The 20,550-nt window shown below is 44.1% G+C and overlaps 1 protein-coding gene across 2 annotated transcripts in view; it reads right to left on the bottom strand.

Annotated features, from left to right (window-relative positions):
• The window catches only part of prkd3 (protein kinase D3), a 110,668-nt gene that overhangs the window by 55,963 nt on the left and 34,155 nt on the right, over positions 1 to 20,550 (bottom strand). For both annotated transcript variants that reach the window (XM_079528238.1, XM_079528239.1), the window contains exon 2: positions 6,099 to 6,237. In XM_079528238.1, the coding sequence (XP_079384364.1) occupies positions 6,099 to 6,237 (139 nt within the window). The remainder of the gene's footprint in view (positions 1 to 6,098; positions 6,238 to 20,550) is intronic.

Genomic DNA, 20,550 nt, shown 5'->3' with positions numbered 1-20,550 from the left:
GACTCCTCTTGCTGAACAAACACTCTATAATAGCACAGTACTGTTAGAATTTAGTGCTGTTTCACAATTATTTTAACAACACAAAGTATCACTTCATCCTACTTTTAACTACCATGATGCCACATCCTTAAATACCCATAATCTGACCCAACAATCTAATGAAAGACATGATTATCGTCTCTGTCGGGGTTTGGACAGAGACGATATTGTCTCCGTCTCCAAAAACTGCTACTTTTCAGGATTCAATTTCAAAAGCATCAAAAGTAGCGGATCGACGAGCTCGAAACGTGTCGCTTCGCTTGCGTTCCTGCTACCTTTGAGGCTTTCGTGCGGACGCTGCAGCGTGATCAAGTAGGGGCGATAATACTTTCCGAAAGTAAAAAACCACAAAAAGTTAAGATATGGAGATATGAAGTGTTTTGCCCGGCAGCAATGTTATTTGACGTCCATGATTAACCCATTTTGACCTGGGAACGATTCTACAAAATGTCTTCTAAATCTGAAAAACCCATGTCAGTCGTTCTCAAACATTTTCATGTCAAGGACCCCCAAGATTAAATGTAATTGGCCGCCGACCCCCATCTGAAAATATGTTGTTCCAGGGAGCCCCCCCCCCCCCCCCAGAAGCAAAGATTTGAGTTAAAAACGTTCGCTCTGAAAGAATATATATATATATATTCAAAGATTAGCACCACATATTCACAAATTTTCTAAAATAGCAGACCTACAGTACAAGCTTGTAGATCGTGTAGATCTACGAGCTTGTAGATCTGCTATTTTTTAATAGCTAAAGCATAACGTAATGCTTAAAACACCAAAAGGGGTTCCCGCCCAACATGGGTTAAGAATGCTGGGAAACACATTTCCCCTCGATTCAGAGAAAACATGATCACTGTGGGCTGAAGACGGCTAGCAGTTTTTTGGAACCCACTTCAAAGCCGTGGACACTGAAGTCAAATGAATGAATCACATGACTGGTGGGGTGGGATGGCAACACATCTCCCTGGCACACACAGACACACATGAAAGAAGGCATTCATCCATCAGAGAGCGTTGTCAACATGTCTGTTAACTACCGGCTGCCTCTCAGCAATCCCACTTTCATGCAATGGCTGTCACGCTAATTAGCGTCAAAGCAACGCCAAACATCAGCCCCGCGACGAGCTGTTTTTCACACAAGCGTCCGAGTCAATGGTGCCGTCTGTTTGCCTCCAGATCGGCCACGTGTCCTCGTTTTTCTAAGCCATAGTGGTTCTCAAAACCGTTCCGTGTCCACGGCCCCCCAAATTAATGTGCACAGTAGTTGGCCGCGGACCATGCCGCCATCTGAAAACATTTTGTGCCACGGACCTCCGTTATCCATACAAGATTTACGTGGTTAAAATGTTTCAGAAATATTCACCATTTTTTTCGAGATCTTTTGGAAGTAGCAGATCTACAAGCTCACAACGCTATATTAACCCATTTAGACCTGCATGAGACCAGATTAAAAAAAAAAAAAGTCTTCTAAATCCTGACAGTTTTCTGAAAAACCAATGTTTCTGTGTCAGTGGTGCTCAACCTTTTTCGTGTCAAGGACCCCCAGAATTATCTGTATTTGGCCGTGGACCCCCATCTGAAAATGTGTTGTTTCAGGGACCTCCCAAAAGCAAAGATTAAAAATGTTCGCTCTGAAAGAATACGTATATATTCAAAGATTTGCGCCACATTTTCACGATTAAAAAATAGCTCGTAGCTTGTAGATCTGCTATTTTTCAATTGCAGAATAGCTAAAATATAGAATAGTTAACATAATAAGTATAACATAATCCTTAACCCATTTTGGGCGGGAACCCCTTTTGGTGTATGTTATGCTTTAGCTATTGAAAAATAGCAGATCTACAAGCTCATAGCGCGCCACTCGGTGGCGCGCTATGAGCTTGTAGATCTGCTATTTTTTTTAAATCGAAGAACGACTGACATAGAAACATAGCTTATTCAGAAAACTGTCAGGATGTAGAAGACATTTTCAGAATCTGATCTCAGGTCAAAATGGGTTAAAACACCAAAATGGTTCCCGTCCTGAATAGGTTAACTCATTCTGCTATTGTTTTGCAGGGGTGACTGACGCTTGGTCTTCCTCAGACTCAGTCAAACAGGACGTATTTGACTCTAATAAACACGTGCAGACCGACAAGCACTTCTAACTTCAACTCGTTTTTTTCGGAGGGTATACCTTACCATAATATTATTCCCTCCGACATGCACGGCACACACACACATGCACGCGTATTGCGCGTGTGGTCGCTGAATGAAATAACCACTCTATTGTTAAGTTAATGTGTGAATTAATTACAATGGCCAGCCAGCGATTATTTTGTCCAAAATGTAAAAGAAAAAATATATATACTGTATATTTGAAATGGTCTTAAGTAAAAGTAGGCTATACATAATGCGAACATGCACGGTACATCATTATCAGACCAGTTTTATCTTTCAACTTCTTGTTTATGCCCCAAAATGACTGGATATGCAGGTTTTGTAGCAATTGTAGAAATATTAGACCTTAATTGTCGAATGTTTAAGCATGTTCTAATCATGCATACTTGCACTTTCTCAAATATTTTATTTTTTAACATTTTGGACAAAATAGCCAATTTAACACCGAGATGCCCAGATGTCCAAGGTGCTCACCTATCGTGTCACCGGGTCGTTACATGGGTACGGCGCACGTCTGTTGACGTTGGATGGTGCGCGAGGCGGTGTAGACAGGCCGGAGGCACGGAAACTAGGGGGTGCCTCTGTCACGCCGGTGAAAACAAGCACTCCCTAGCGTCTCCCCGTCAAATGTTACGCTATTTTACATTACATACTCCGCGTAGCGTAACACGGAAGAACACACCACTGGTGATGCACTTCTCTTTGTACTGAAAATGAGAGTCATGTAGAAAGGAGGAAAAAAAAACACCGGGCTGGGAAAAGAGGAGAGAAAAACAGAACCGGTTGGCGGGGGCCCCGGGCCCCAAAACCGCAGGTCCCACCCCCTGGGCCGAGATGGCCCCGTACAGAGTCCACGCTCCGTCCGGGGGGGCCCTGGCCCGGCACATCACAGGCGTGTTTACACTCTGCGGGGCCACTACAATCACTTACTGCAGGAACAACAAGCCGTCCTCTTTGAGCCCCGGGCCAAGAATAAGCGGCTCGTCTCCCACCACTAGCAGTCACTAGCGGGCAGAAAACCTCTTATCTCCATATTATAACTTTTGGTGGGGTTTTTTGAGTGGTGCAGCCACTCCAAGGAACAGCAATGTCCCTATGTCCGTCCATCCATCCCCATGTCCGTATGTCCCTATGTTTAGGGTACCAATAGGGGCAAAAGTGGCGCTGTTGTGCTAGAAACAGAGAGAGAGATAGTGTTGCATTGTTGCCTGTTAATTACAATGTGGAGCGTGCATGAGAGATGGAGAGAGAGAGAGAGAGTTGTCTGCTAATTCCCCCACACAGTAACTCTGTCATTTCTCGACCGTTTCGGACGCGGGGCGGCTCGCCGGAACCGGGCCGGCACCCGGGGCGTGTTCCTGTGGGTCTGGAAGTTCCGGGGACCCCCCGGGGCACAGAGTTGCACCACTCAGTTCACACGGGTGTGATTTCTTTCGTAAAAGTAATGCAGATGTTTAACACATGATAACTACAGCGTCACACAAAAGCATCAAAAGTAGCAGATCCGCAAGCTCGAAGCGCGCCTCGAAGCTTGCATATAGATCTGCTATACTTTTGAATTTGAATCCTGAAAACGAACAGAAGCGACACGTATCGGAGCTTGCAGATCTGCTACTTTTGACAGCTTTGGAATTTCAATCCTGAAAAGTAACAGTGGTATTTTTTGTGGACATATGAGGTTTCCACCGGACAGCGACGGTTGACTCTGTCCCTCTCCGCCGCGGGACACAACAACAGGTTGGTCAAGAGGAGAGGAAAACCCGAGCCAAGATGACAGGAGACAAATTGCCGGGCGGAAAAGGATCGTATTTTCTCTAAGCCCCAAATGAAAGGCTTGGGGAAAAAAGAGGAGTCATCATCATCGCCCGTCGGGGCCTGCGTTTTGTAAAACACAGCTGAGATGTCACACGTGCAAAGCTTCCTTCTGGAGGAGCCGACCGAGAGGGTGAGAGGAGGACGTACTGGTTGACAGGCTGACTTCTACAGCAGTGGATTCCAACCCTTTTCATATCAAGGCCCATTATTTATTCAACATTTGAGCCACGGACCACCATTTGATGAGATTTAGCCTATTAGACTCAAGACTTTGTTTTCGTTGGATAAGACAACAATTCCATGCTGTATTAAATGTGCAGACTTCTTGCAAAGTAAGTAATGCAGATGTTTAACAAATGAAACAAAATGGACCTGTAAGGGTCCATTTGGTTTCCTTTTTACGCTCTCAAGAGATAAAGATCTAATAAGGGTCCATTTGGTTAATACCAACTCTCCATCATTTAACTGGGGACCACCTGGAACCCCCTGAAGGGTTATGGCCAAAATACACTGTATTTAATATTTAACCCTCACAGTGTGTTACGAAATAATGGAAATAGCAGATTAGCAAAAAAGATAGCCGATCTACAAGCTCACAACGGGTCTATATTCGACGCGTCATGCGGTTGTAGATCAGCTATCTTCAGCGAAGATCTTTGGTGTAGAGGGAAAGAAGGAAGGAACACGGTGGTGTAAGTGGGTACATGAGGACACACCGAGGCAGAGTAGGAGGAGGGTGTTTCTACCAACTGGGCGGGAACCCCTTTTGGTGTTTTATATTAAGCATTATGTTATACTTAACTTACTTAGCTATTGAAAAAAAGATATTTTTTTAAATCGTGAAAATGTGGCGCAAATCTTTGAATACCGGTATATATTCTTTCAGAATGAGCGTTTTTGACTCAAATCTTTGCTTGATCTGGGAGGTCCCTGGAACAGCATATATTTCAGATGGGGGTCGGCTGCCTATTACATATCATTTCTGGGGCCTTTGACATGAAATATTGAGCACCACTGATATAGAAACATAGGTATTTCAGAAAACTGTCATGATTTGGAAGACATTTTTTTTATTTCGACGTCAGGCCTAAATGGCTTAATCTGAGATTCTCAGCCTCCATGAGTCCATAACTGAAGGTCCTTCCTCTGTGATCTGTACACCCCCCCCCCCCCACCCCAAAACAATGCTCCCCCCCCCCCCCCCCCCCCCAGGGAGGACAGGGGAATATTCTGCAGTCACAGCACAGGTGGCGGCGGGTGCTTTCCAATAGAGATGTAACGCCAACACAACAGACATTGTGAGGCATTGGTTTGGAGTCTCACTTCAGCCCCGCGTGCAGGAAGCTCAATCAATCACAGCAGGAAATGTGAAAGGAAACGGAGCACCTGTGTGTCACGGCTACAAAAGGTGACCCCGGAGCTTGACGGAAACCCTGATCCTTACAGTAGGTGTTAAAACAACAGCAGCAACGCAGGTGGACGCAACATGATAGCTCCTTTTACCTCCAAGATATTCAAAACTGACGTACTGAGCATACAACACACAGTATGGCCGTTGGCCAGTATATTGGTCACCTCCAACTGCACATTCAATAGATCCCGTGATCTGTTGTGGCCAGATGTAATTTTCTGGGTTCTAGTAGGACTTTATAGTAAATATTAATAAAGAAATCGCAGTAGAATTTTGTAAAAAAACAAAATGAACACTCATCTTTTACTTTCTCTAATACTAACGTAAAACATGAACCTTGATTGGAAAAAAAAACAAAGTTGTCCTTTAAACCGTCTATAAACGTGATCAAAATAGACCTGTAAAGAGCACATTTGGTACGTTCTTATTTCACTCAAATCAATTTGCCAAAGACGGACGTTACATGACAATCGGTTAATCGCAATAATATTTGCCACAATAATCGTGCCATGAAATTTTCATATCGTCACATCCCTGCTGTTCACTCACTCACTCACTCACTCACTCACTCACTCACTCACCCACCCACTCAGTCACTCACTCACTCACGCCCATGGACTACAGTAGTTAACCAGTTGACACACAGGAGACGCCGTCGTCACAGGTTACGTACCGGAGAGGACCACCTCGATGAGGTCTCCTTCATGGATGTCCTCCGCTGAGGTCAGCCTCTGCAGGATGTTGTCAGAGTTCAGGTCGTGGCGGAACAGCAGGATCTTGTCGTACATTCCGAAGAAGCCACACTCGGGGAACTGGACAAGAGGGAGTGGAGAGAGAGAGAGAGAGAGAGAGAGAGAGAGAGAGAGAGAGAGAGAGAGAGAGAGAGAGAGAGGACACAGCAGAACATCAAGTTCTGACCGGGGTGCTTCAAGTATAAAGAGACCAAGGGCATATAAGATGAATAAAAGGCAGATGCACACCTCAAATATGTTGATGACAGGTGTGTAAAAAAGAGAGAGTGATCCCACGCACTCGTCGGTAAATAATCATCTTTGTCCTGTCCTGCACGTCTAGGGACCCAAACATAACTGAATCAAAGTTATTTGTCAAGTTTGCAAGTCTCCAAAGGACCAAGATATTGTAATAAGTTCTGGACAGTGTGCGGGCCGGGGGATCGCTCTCTGCGTTATAAAATGTTTGCTTGAAAAGAAACAAGGGAGACAAAGATAAACTGAGCTAAACACATGAATAGATCCGTTTGCCTTCCCCGCACACTAACACTTCTACAACACCAACGCACGCACGCACGCACTCACGCACGTGTGCGACCGTGCACACTTTCTCATTAACAGCCACTTCCAATGGTTTCCATCTCTGCTTGGAGAACGGAGTAGTGATCCACCGAATATTCGGCCGCAGAAAATATTCGGCAGAAAATGGCTAAAAATGCATTTTCTGCCCGAATAGGCAGAAAATATATCACCGAATAGTGTATGCAATTAATGCATTCAAAAGAGCTGAAAAAATCTTTTATGGACCCATAATAGTGATTATTATTTAATTAAGTTAAGTTTTGCCATAACCATTTGTTTTGCCATAAATCAGGTAGCTTTAAGGTACGGCCATGACAGCAATGGTAGGAAAAAAGATATATAATATTAATCATATCCGGATATTCGGTATTCGGTTTTCGGCCGACTGTTTCCTATATTCGGTATTCGGTTTCGGCCAAGAATTTCCCTTTCGGTGCATCCCTAGAACGGAGCATTCTGAATCAGTGGTTCAAACATCATTCACAACATGGTGGAAAAAATACTGTTTTACTGAAGTAAAAGTATCAATACTGCAATATAGAAATACTCATGTAAAAGTCTAGAATTTTAAATTTACTTGAGTAAAAGTACAAATGTATTGACATCAAAATGTGCTTAAAGTACCAAAAGTAAAAGTACTCATTATGCAGAATGTCCCATTTGAAGTTTTCAAATGTATAAAAATCTTCTACAAGCTACAAGCTCACAATGCGTCGCATCATGAGCACATTGTGAGCTTGTAGATCGGCTATTTTCAAATGGCCGAAATGTATACAGGGCTGAAGTGGTTAACGTATGTTTTGTAATAGAACTACAGTACAAAGTAACTACAGATTTCAAATAAATGTAGTGGAGTAAAAGAACAATATTTGCCTCTGAGATGTAGTGGAGTAGAAGTATTGGACCTCGAAAATACTCAAGTAAAGTACAAAATAATACCTCTAAATTGTACAGTACTTGAGTAAATGTTACTTTAGTCACTTTAGACCACTGTTCAAACATCAATACGCCTCTCCTCTGGCTCCCCGGAGAGGAACACACACAACACAATAAAACAACAGGACCAAAACCACCAACAATGGCTTCAATAGGGACTGATACCGTTTGTTTTCTTACTGGAATCTGACGTCGTTTTTTCCCACCCATCACGACGACGACACAGAGCATAAAACAATCTGGAACTTCCTTTAACCCATTTAGGCCCGAGGACGATTCTAAAAATGTCTTCTAAAGTTTTCTGAAAAGGACCCCCAACAATATCTGTAATTGGCCGCCGACCCCCATCTGAAAATATGTTGTTCCAGGGAGGGACCTCCCCCAGAAGCAAAGATTTGAGTTAAAAACGTTGGCTCTGGAAGAATATATATTCAAAGATTTGCGCCACATTTCCACGATTTCTCAAAAATAGCAGATCTACAAGCTCGTAGAGCGGCACTCTGTGCCGCACTATGAGCATGTAGATCTGCTATTTTTCAATAGCTGAAGTATAATATAATGCTTAAAACACCAAAAGGGGTTCCCGCCCAGAATGGGTTAAACTTAGTTTAAAGGGACCTTTCAATGTTTGGGGTAATTTTATCGTCTACTCGATCGGGGCTTTTGTGTTTCACCCCCAGACGGTCTTTAAATCGAAAAAGAAGACTTTAATAAAAATTAATGAAGTAAATAAAATCATTAAAAAAAACACGGCCCTCTCACGCATTAAGCCCAAGACACACCAAAGGGTCAGGTTGGGACAAAACGGTTTTTAAAGATGGAGTGCCGTGATTTCTGTTTTTGTGTGGCCACACCCACCAGTTCATTAAGTATACTTAATGTTTTCATGTTGTTTTCATCTTAGCACCACCGACCTGAACTTAAGCCTTGCCCACAGCTGTGTGTTGTATGATAATGTGGGAGGGGTTAGGGGAGGGGTTAGGGTTATGATGTCAATAAAATTGTGTTATTTCTATTGGGCCTTTTGACTCAAAGGCTTTCAGGAAGAAACAAAAAATACACAGGGAAGACATATTTGAATATTATAACCACACCTGGGGTCTATTAGAGTAATGTTAACTTCATACGGTAGATGCATGCAGAACATCACGGCACTCCATCTTTAAGGTAGACCACACCAATGCAACTCATTGCAACACAATGAGTTGCATTGGTGTGTTTTACCTTAAAAACGTTTTTTTCCCAACCTGACCCTTTGGTGTGGTTTGGGCTTTAGAAGGACAACATCAGTCACCAGAACCATGTCGGGTGGTTTTGAGTCGACAGGGCTTGACTGGGTCAAAATAAAATTCGGCCCTGACATTTGGCCCGGCCCGGTCCCACCGACATGCAGAATACTCTACCGTCTAAATCACTTTGTCGTCTAAACTAAACTGGTGAAGTGATGATGTGAGCAAAGCTCTGAAGTAGGGCTGAAGTGAGCCAAACAGGGACAATGTATAGTAGGCCAGTATAGGCCACTATGCTAGCCAAGCCAGGCCAGGCCAGGCTAGGTCAGGTCAAGACAGAGGAACTTGCACTGAGAGTGAAGGGGGGTGAGATGAGATCATATGGCCAAGGAGGAGCAGAGGGAGGGAGGAGGGGGGAGGAGGGGGAGGAGAGAAGGAGTAGGAGGAGGAGGAGGCGAGGAGGGGAGGAGGGGGGAGGAGGAGGGGGAGGAGGAGGAGGGGAGGAGCGAGGTAAACATCCTGAGAGGAGCAGAGGAGAATCAGCGTGGAGGAAGTGGAGCACCAGTCAATACTGAGTCACTTCCTGTGCGTGTGTGGGCGGAGGCCGAGCGTGGCAGGCCAACGTGCGTGTCAGGAGGAGAAGGGTTACGCCAAAAACATACCCAGCCGTCACCGACACACTGTACTGTACGCACGCACGCACGCACGCACGCACGCACGCACGCACGCACGCACGCTATTCTATCTGCAAAACAATAACATGGAACTTTTTCATTTGATTTCAGTTGGGTCACTCACTGTAGAGCAGTGCTTATTATTAACCCATTAACTCATTTAGTGCCAGATTAAATACCGTTAATTGTAGCACCCAATGCCAGGCTTTTTTTGTATTTACTTGTTTACTAGTCACAGAATAATATTCAGAATACAGAATGATCATCTTCACTGTATGTACGATCGCATCCCCGACTGTTGAAAGGCAGAGAGACGTTCGCGCGCGGGTGCGCTGGCGGGTGAACAAAGCGTGTGATTTGTGAAACATTATATGTAAGATGCTTCTGAACATATTGCTAGTTATAGCCCACTTCTAATGCTCTGATCTTGAAAGACACTCTTGATAATTCTGTCCAGAGGAACTGAAACATCTGTCACGGCAGCTGAGCTGCAAGAGCAGTGTGTGGGTAATGGGTATACTCCCAGACAGACCAGTCACGGAGATGCAAGATGCAGCTAAGAGCAGGAGTTTTTAAACAGCTGGTGGATGGAAAATTAAGCTCACGCGCGGCTGCAATCTTCGTGACGAGACTGTCTGGATGCAGGTTATGTTCATGAAGCACTTTTTTAATGATTGCTTCAGTTGTCACTGTCCAACGCACCTGCATCTGAACGAAGTGGATGTGCGAATATTTCCTTTGCAATGCTCTTAAAATAATAACTGGAAATAGCCTATCTTGAGAGCTTGTAGATCGTCTATTTTTGCTGCACAACATGCTTCCATAGAAGAAATGCTGGCCTTCTATGTAATCCAAACGACTGTGAAATCAGTCATGGCGACTGACAACTTTAATCCATGGCTCTTCTCATCTCTTCCCAAGCTCAGGGAAGAAGAAGAAGGCAGGTCTGTATTTAATGTCCGTCATTAGCTGTTATCAACACCATTCAATGCAGCAATTATGGACATTTCCACATTGTTGCCAGCCATTATCTGATTGGTCGCATTGTCCGACTATTACTAACGATATAGCGGCTAAATCTAACCCAAACTCTAACCCTAACCTCAGTCTTAACCGGCCACATAATTCCCTTAACCTCATATCCAGGCCCACTATATGGAGCTTGTTGTCCTTCCGGGTTAAACAGGAAGGTGGGGGCCCCCCGGAAGGGGAACAACACCACTGGCATTAGCCCACAGCCTTTAGCTAGCAGTACAACCAGCTACATTAGCCCACAGCCTTTAGCTAGCAGTACAACCAGCTACATTAGCCCACAGCCTTTAGCTAGCAGTACAACCAGCTACATTAGCCCACAGCCTTTAGCTAGCAGTACAACCAGCTACATTAGCCCACAGCCTTTAGCTAGCAGTACAACCAGCTACATTAGCCCACAGCCTTTAGCTAGCAGTACAACCAGCTACATTTTTTCAGCGAAAATCACAAATGATTTTACGATTGTCGGGTGCGCGGCGGCGCACCATGGACAGCTTTCGAACCTTTGGAGATACGGCGCTTTGAAAATCGGGTTATAATAGAGGCTCAACGGAGCTGGATAAAAAAATCGCATCGCTGGTGGTGACGGAGGAGGTCCACACGAGCAACAGCAATGCTAAAAGGTAAACAACATCTCTTCATATAATTGGTCCTCACTAATGCTCATGATAAAACACCACCATTTTTTCCTACTCAGTCTGTGTCTCATAGGAGGGCTTTGGGCAGTTCGGACACCCGTCCACCAGTGACATCATCATTAGGCAGATATATTTTAAACAAGATTTGTTTTAAAATATATTTAGATTTTTATTATCGTGAGAACGACGATGGCTTCAACTTTTGCATTGCAACTTTTCAGGAAAAGAAAGCCTGCCGTTTCTATTAGCTTGGATTCACCATCGATGATGTCACTGGTGGACGGGTTTCTGAACTGCCCACAGCCTTCCTATGAGACACAGACTGAGTAGGAAAAATTGGTGGTATTTTATCATGAACAACCAATTATAGGAAGAGAAGTTGAAAAGTGGTGAAGTGGTCCTTTAACTTCTGCATTTCCTAGTCGCCTACGTGCGGTATTAGGCAGTGTGTGTAAATGTCCATACTGGGGCACATTGAATGGTCTTGATCAGAACATACTAGGGTTCCCCAATAAGCGGCCCACGGGGTGTCCTAGATATAAATGGCATTAAATGGGGGTCAGTAGCCTATGCATGTCAAACTGGGCACCCCCTCAAGGACCACTGGTGGTCCCCGGACCACTGGTTGAGAACAATTTTTAATTAATTAATGAAAAAATAAAAAACCCAATTATTTGCGCGGGCCCCCAGCCTCGTTCCCAAAATATGGCCCTTGAGGAAAATTAATTGGGGAACCCTGGATTATAGGTTGATAATAACGTTCGTAGTGGGTGCAGGGTTCTCTGTCAGAGCCAACGAGCTGTCCTGTGTGTGCGCCGTGGTATCAAAGCAGGCGAGCAGGGATGGGGCGGCCCGCTGTGATTCTCTGGCGAAGAAGACATAAGCCCCGTTCGTCACCGTGCCAATTGCACACCGGTTTGGGAAAGTCCACCCAGCTGTTTCCCCCGCCGGCATACCACCAGGGTCACACACAATGGACCGCGCAGAACAATACCAATCAACCGGGGGGCCAGGGACAGCAACGCCCGAGGGCACCAGGATTGGCACGGCCGCTGGAAGAGAATGAGACAGACATCTGGAGCCTGTCCTACTGCTGCCAACACACACACACACACACACACACACACACAGTCACACACACACACACACACACACCCCACCGGCCCAGGCTGATCACCTGACTATACAACAACACCTCTTTAACCCATTAAGACCTGAGGACGCATCTGTGTCACCTAATAGCTTTTTAACCACTTTAACCATTCTTTTAAACTTGAAGCTGTTGAAAAATAGAATAAAAGCTCATAGCGACTACGAGCTTGTAGCTATTTTTGAAAAATCGTGAAAACGTGTGCAAATCTTTGAATATATATTATATTCCACAGCGAATGTTTTTAACTCATATCGTTGCTTCTGGGAGGTCTCTGGAACAATATATTTTCAGATGGGGGGGTCGGCGGACAAATAAATACCATTCTGGGGGTCCTTGACATGAAAACGTTTGAGAACCACTGATATAGAATCATATAGGATTTTCAGAAAACTGTCATGATTTTAGAAGACATTTGTAGAATGTGGTCTCAGGGCCAAATGGATTAAAGAGTGACCGGACGCTATCTCTGGTAGATTGGCTGAAGCTGCTCCGATATTGTAGATATAACTAGAAGTTTGCGCGCCATTTTACATTGGTGTTACACTAAAAACTCGGCTTCCCATCATGCACCTGTAACCCAACATGCATTGCAGTGCATGGAGGCGCTTGTCACGTGATCGGGCGTAGCCAATCATTCGGGATTTCTCCGTCGTCCACTTCCTGTTTCAGTGCCGTCGTTAAACCCTTTTTTTTCTCGGAATCTATAGGCTGCATCTGCGGTGATTGAACAGAACGCAGACGTTCAGATGTTATGCTGCAATCGCGGTTAAAATGTTGACGCTTCTGAGGAGAAATAACGTTTAGTAGACCAGTGGTTCCAAAAGTGGGGTCCGGGGACCCCCAGGGGTCCTTGAGGGAGTTCCAGGGGGTCCCCAGCTAAATTATAGTTTGGAACCAAATGGAGCCTTATGGGTCAGTAACACTGAGAGTGTACAAATGGAAAATGGTGCCAATGGTTCCATTTGTACACTCTCAGAGTAAAATTAACATTGATTTTACAATATAAATTGGGATCCCAGAGATAGAAATGCCATTAAATGGGGGGCTGTAGACTAATATGCATGTCAAACTGGGGGTCCTTGAAATGAAACTGCTAGAGCCGTAAAAATCTTCTCTCATGGGGGTCCTTGGCATATATCTTCAAATGGGGGTCCGCAGGCTAATGAGTGTTCATTTGGGGGTCCTGAGGTTTGAAAGTGAGTGACGTCAGACCACAGGCGTAAACCAACGGCATACTCTGCATACATTACATCGCGTTGACCACGCGATTGAACGTGAACACAAAATGCTGAACAGAACAAACAGGCGGGAAACGCAGAGTTAAAGTGAGTGAGGTCATATAGCAGAGGCAGAGGAGAGGACAAAACGGCACTTCCGCATTACGCCCAAGGACTATTAAATGAGGACAGGAAGCGAAGACCGTACGGTGGACTCCATGTTGCTCCCTGGAAGGAAAGAAACATGCGCAATGGGCTATATGCAGCCAACACTGCCGCATTCAGCTTCCTTGGTCTCAATTGCGCATGTTTCTTTCCTTCCAGGGAGCAGCATGGAGTCCACCGTACGGTCATCGCTTCCTAACCTTATTTAATTAACCTTGATTACGCCCCCGTCACGGCTCACGGTGTTTGACTTGGCCACTGGATTGTAAACACAACATTTGGAACACATGTGGCAGATGATTCCCTCAAATGTATATATATATATAGATGTAGATATGTCATTTTGAATAGGTTCAAATGATGCGACGCTATATTAACACATTATTTTGCTGGGGACCCCCTACAGAACCCCCTCGAGGACCCCTGGGATTCCCCGGACCCCACTTTGAGAACCACACTGCCTGGATGTACATGTCATGTACGCACACACGCACGCACGCACGCACGCACGCACGCACGCACGCATGCACGCACATACACACACTTGATGAGTCATTGTCCTAAATCAACAGATGAGTTGATAACAGATTTGTGTGACCAATGAGAGTGCTAAAAGCCTCCACAGAGTCAGATTCCAACACACTGGGTATGGTATGTATGATATGTGTGTCCTTAAAGTAGGTCATATATTACATTTTCCATGAATATAATGACAAATCACCATATAGGAATGATATCCTTATTACCGTGGTTCAGTGCAGTAGATTAGGGCAGCGGTTCTCAACCTGTGGGTCGGGACCCCAAGGGGTCCCAACCCACATGATTTTTTTTTGTCATCTTCACTAGATGACAGTGAAGTGACAATTTAAGGACTTTTAGGACCTTTTTAATACCTCAAAACAACTATAAGAACTAGTCAAACATTGGCCAAATTGTCAAATGAGAAAGAAAATACTCAAAATACTAGGAAGAAATTGTGAAAATACTCGAACTACAAACTCGCTTGTAGATCGGCTATTTTCACAATATGTACAGTACAGTAACCGAGTCAACGCTAGTGTCGCCACTCTCTTACTATATTACTCTGGACGCAACCACAAACACCTGCGGAAAAGGGACTCCCGTCCGGTGTATCAAAGCAGCTGCCTGCACGGTCGGCCAGCCGGCCGGCCGGCCGGTCAGACAAAATGAGCTGATCTGGTAGCATTTCTCCAACAGTGCTGAGGAGGAGGGGGAATCAGTCAGGGGCTCACTCACTCAGGGCACGTGCCTGTTTAATGGAACATTTCCAACAACCACCCACACACCCACCCCCACACACACACACACACACACACACACCGGCCCACACACACACACACAGTCACATCCTAAACCCCTGTCAGCGTTTGAAGTGATTGATGGCATAGAAGCGAGGGGGTCATCCTTCCTGAGTCTGCTGCCGTGTCAACGCCAGGTTCCTCCGCCCGTCTGACATGCCTGATGCATGAACACACACGCACGTGCGCCACGTGCGCCACGTACATGCACCTACAATGCTTCTCAAACCTTTTCATGTCAAGGACCCCCCCCAAAATTGACATGTATATGGCCGCGGACCCATCTGAAAACGTTTTGTGCCAGGGAACCCCCCCAGAAGAGAGGATTTGTGTTTCAAAAATTCAAAAGTTTTCCAAATTTTCCAACCAAAAATAGCATGTACAAGCACGCAGCTGTGAGCTTCTATATCTGCATTTTTTTTGTTAAAAGGGGAAAACCACCCATTTTCAACATTTTACTATGTCATTAATATACCTTAGAGCTGTTGTGTGGACATAATGAAAGAAATGTAAGTATGAAAGAAATCATTAACATGGTGAAACGCATCTTGATGACATCATCAAGATGTGTTTCACCATGTTAATGATTTTTTTTCAGACCTCTAGTTCTAGGAAACACAGAATGGGGGGACTTTTTTATTATGTCCACACAACAGCTCTAAGGTATATTAATGACATAGTAAAATGTTGAAAATGAGTGGAATGCCCCTTTAACCCATTTTGGGCGGGAACCCATTTTGGTGTTAGCATTATGTTATGCTTTAGCTATTGAAAAATAGCAGATCTACAAGCTCGTAGCGCGCCACCGAGTGGCGCGCTACGAGCTTGTAGGTCTGACATAGAAACATAGCTTTTTCAGAAAACTGTCAGGATGTAGAAGACATTTTTAGATCTCAGGTCAAAATGGGTTAATAGCCAATGTGTAAAATGTGAGGTTATTGAAGGTGCTGTGTGGGCCGTCACGTCAGGGTAGACTTATTATCCCACAATCCTATTAGAACAAAACATTGGATGTTATTTTTAGTGTTGTTAAAAATGCTTCATGAATGATCGTCACAGTGATTTGTAGACACCAATTTCTTCCCTGAAAACATTTCATTTTAATCTTGCAATAACTGCTTGAACTTGTCAAAAAAAAGGTCATTAAACAAAGGAGCTGGCATGAAACCGTTTTAAATCGGAGAGGTTTGTTTTGATTGTGTAAACAAACCAGCTGTGCTCGTGCGCGAGCCGCAAAAACACTCACGAGGAGGGCGCTTCCTGTCGCAATCACATTCATTTCCAGGTACTAATAACTCCTCCGCACAAAAAAATGTCGCCGGACGAGGAGGAAGTGTGAAGTGTGAATACTTCCTGCCGGACACAGTAAAATCCTCTGTGTTAACCCATTTTGGGCCGGGAACCCCTTTTGGTGTTAGCATTATGTTATGCTTTAGCTATTGAAAAATAGCAGATCTACAAGCTCATAGCGCGCCACCGAGTGGCGCGCTACGAGCTTGTAGGTCTGCTATTTTTGAAAAACCGAAGAACGACTGACATATAAACATAGCTTTTTCAGAAAACTGTCAGGATGTAGAAGACATTTTTAGAATCTGATCTCAGGTCAAAATGGGTTAATGTGTCCGTTTGTTACCTCTAATTCCCTATACCGTTTATATATATTTACTTTGTAGGGCTCGATTCTTGGCCACCTCCTTTTTTTCCCCCCTCTACACCCCATTGTGTCTTCACCGAAAATAGCAGATCACGTCAGCCAAAATAGCCAAGAATAGAACTGGGTGAAACGATGCATACATGGGGAACTATATGGGCACATGCATTTGCCCAGTGAACAGCATGTTTACTGTGTGTGTGTGTGTGTGTGTTTTTCTTTTGTTTTGTTTTTTGAGTGGTGCAAACCACTCCCAACAACTGGCTTTGTACCCGTGTACCCGTGTACCCGTGTTTGTTCGTACCATGGGAAAAACGAGCATGGTTGCTATGGTTAGTATGTGCCGTCACTGACATCACACTGACATCACTGACATATCTATATAATCAATCTTTATAGTTATTCCTCAACAGATGTTAGGCATAGTGGCAAAAGATCAGATATGAGATATTTCACTTTAGAAGAGGATATGGAAAAATCAAAAGACCCTGAATTACATAGAAATACCTTATAGGGACATGTAGAGGAATAGATACAAATACCTTATATAATTTGTTTGGGTTGAGAGTTAAAGTAGCTGCACCACTCAGTTCACACGGGTGTGATTTTTTAATGTCATTGGGAATTTACTGTTGAAAGAAATCTGTCTACTGGGAAATGTGTGTACAGTTGGGTGCCACCGATATTGTCCCTTATCATTTGACCCATTTAGGCCTGACCTCAACATTTTAAAAAATCCTTCTAAATCCTCCAGTTTTCTGAAATAAATATTTTCACGATTTTTCAAAAATAGCAGACCTACAAGCTCGTAGCGCGCCACATGGTGGCGCGCTATGAGCTTGTAGATCTGCTATTTTTTAATAGCTAAATTATAACATAATGTTTAAAACACCAAAAGGGGTTCCCGCCCAAAATGGGTTAACTGTCCTTTTGCGCAGATCACGCAAACCTCAGCAAAAAGAAAAGGACAATATCGATGGCCTCCAACTGTACATTTTGAATACAAGTGATTTACCGTAAACCTTCCTCTGCCAGGCAGAGACCACTGACCAGGCAGAGACCACTGACCAGGCATGAGACCACTGACCAGGCAGAGACCACTGACCAGGCATGAGACCACTGACCAGGCAGAGACCACTGACCAGGCATGAGACCACTGACCAGGCAGAGACCACTGACCAGGCATGAGACCACTGACCAGGCAGAGACCACTGACCAGGCATGAGACCACTGACCAGGCAGAGACCACTGACCAGGCATGAGACCCTTTCCTTTCCCATCTACTAGCTCAGCTATATTCACCTAGTGCTCGCCTATTGATGACATGGCCAGGAACACTAAAACTTTACTTTTGTCAAACCATCACTAAACATATGGGTATATTTTAACTAATGTAGGTATTCCATAAAAATATATCAGAATATATTGAAGTACAGCAATACATGGAAACTTGAGGTTGCCATGTATTGGTCTTTAATATTTCACCATGACTTTTCACAAAGTCATGGTGAAATAGATATCATGGGTGGGGACCCTATCATAGCGGGGCAAAATTGGTGAAAAATGTGGGTATTATCTTAAAAGTATTCCTAAAAACCAGCTCAGTGGCCTTGTGGTTAGAGTGTCCGTCCTGAGACTGGGAGGTTGGGGTTCGATCCCCGGCCGGGTCATACCAAAGACTCTAAAAAATGGGACCCAGTGCCTCCCTGCTTGACACTCAGCATCAAGGGTTGGATTGGGGGTAAGTCCCTGCGACATACTAGCGTCATGTCCAGGGGGTGTACTTGTACATCAAGCTGCCTCACGCTACAGAAACAGGAGATAGGCTCCTGCCCTATGGGCCTCATGGCTCGGCAAGGCTACTTACTTACTTACTATTCCTAAAAATATCAATAATGGAGCTGGGGACTTCTCCTTTGGTCCACCCATTCGTGGGGCATGTGAGAATGGTCCAGTGACAAAATAAAATTTAAAAATTTAAAAAACATTGTGGATTTTTCTCTATCACTCGAGTCTATCACTAAACTCTGGTGAAATTCAACTGCCTGTAGAAAAAACCAGGGATGTGGGCAGGGAAACAAACCTAGATGTCACTGAGCATCATGAAGGTACTGAAAACCCCACCCACCTCAGACATGAGCAACATTATGAAAATTACAAAAACATAGTAGTCCGGGTGAAAATCACCCATGTTTAGTGTTCTAGGGTTAAGAGCGGGAAAGCATCCATGTCATTTTAGAATTTTATACTATACTCAAAAATAGCAGATATATACAAGCTCATAGACAGATAGAAGCTTGTAGTTCTGCTATTTTTGAAAGCGGACATTTTTAACTAAAATCATTGCTTCTGGGAGGTCCCAGGAACAACATATTTTTTGAGATGGTGGTCCGTGGCCAAATCAATTCTGGGGGTCCTTGATGTGAAAAGGTTTGAGCACCACTGATACACCCTGGACAAGACCTACGCTGAAAAGACTATCATCGGAAGTTGCGGGATTTTAGCGGAAGTATCTCCCAAAGGAAATGACGTTGATGCTTTACAAATCAGTTTACATTCTCCGCGAATGAAACAAGTGTTGTGATTGGTCGGGAAAATATCGTATCCGGGGGAAATACATCTGATGGATGTTCCTGAGGATACGTCCGCCGATAGCTTCTTTGCCTTACGTTGTGACCAGGCTCTTCTTTTTGCAGAAAAGTAAGCCTGGGACCGAGGCTACCACTGATATAGCAAAATTGGGTTTTTTTCTTCAGAAAACTGTTAGGATTTAGAAGACATTTATAGAATCGACCTCAGGTCTTAAAGGCGTAGTGAAACGGAAATGGTGGACATTTTTTTTTTGAAGTTTCAGACTGTCTCAAGTTGAAACACCGCTATGAAGTTTCTGAACCAATCAGAGCGTCGCATCCCTTCAGGGGATGGGACGGTAGCTAGGGACGGTAGCTATGCTACGCAGGACAGCGTGTGGATGTTTGTTTACAAATCAGATAGTCGTCCAGCTTTACCAGTTTACTCTTATGTGGCTTATTTCTACCCTATAATGTTTTCAGATACATTTTTTAGCGTGATGATTAAGTTAAAACCGAGTAATACACTCTCTGGATGTTATCTTGAATGGGAATAAAAACGGAAGATATCTGTAATCAGTAGCAGCTGTGCAGCCTATGCTGGACGGATGCGGAGATATGGGGAATTAAACGGGTGAGCTTCATTTTTATTGGCTTTTATCGCTGTGGGCCTCGACACGTCATCACGCAGCACGTTTTCGTTTTCAGGAAGTAATACAAAAAAAATATATATATTTTTTTTTATATAAAAACACACAAAAATGAGAATTTTCCCATTTTTTGGCATCCATTGTTAGGTATGACCATAGATATATATAAACACTAGATGGCTCAAGGCGGAGTTTCTGACGTCGTTCACCCGGCAGCCATCTTACTTCGGGGCTACAGTACAGTATGTTCAATGGCAGCTCAAACAGAAACAGTCATAACTCGCTCAAATCTTGACGGATTTACAAACGGTTTGGTTTATTACAAACGTTGTCAACGTGGCTATGATTCAGGACGCTTATATGCTTAATTTATTTTTTATATATGAACGTCGTATAAAAGCATATAAGTATGCGGACGTCTCTGACATTTATAACAAACCAAACCGTTTGAAAATCGGTTGAAAATTGAGCAAGTTATGGTCATTTAAGAGTACATGCCCCATAGACCCAATGTTATGTGTCCCGAGGTAAGATGGCCGCCACGTAACGACGTCGCTCTCCATTGGCCAACAGCGCGG

The sequence above is a fragment of the Electrona antarctica genome (genome assembly GCF_951216825.1).
Source record: "Electrona antarctica genome assembly, chromosome: 18".
Lineage (NCBI taxonomy): Eukaryota > Metazoa > Chordata > Actinopteri > Myctophiformes > Myctophidae > Electrona > Electrona antarctica.
Note: the sequence above shows the minus strand (reverse complement) of the source record. Positions and strands in the feature narration are given on the sequence as shown.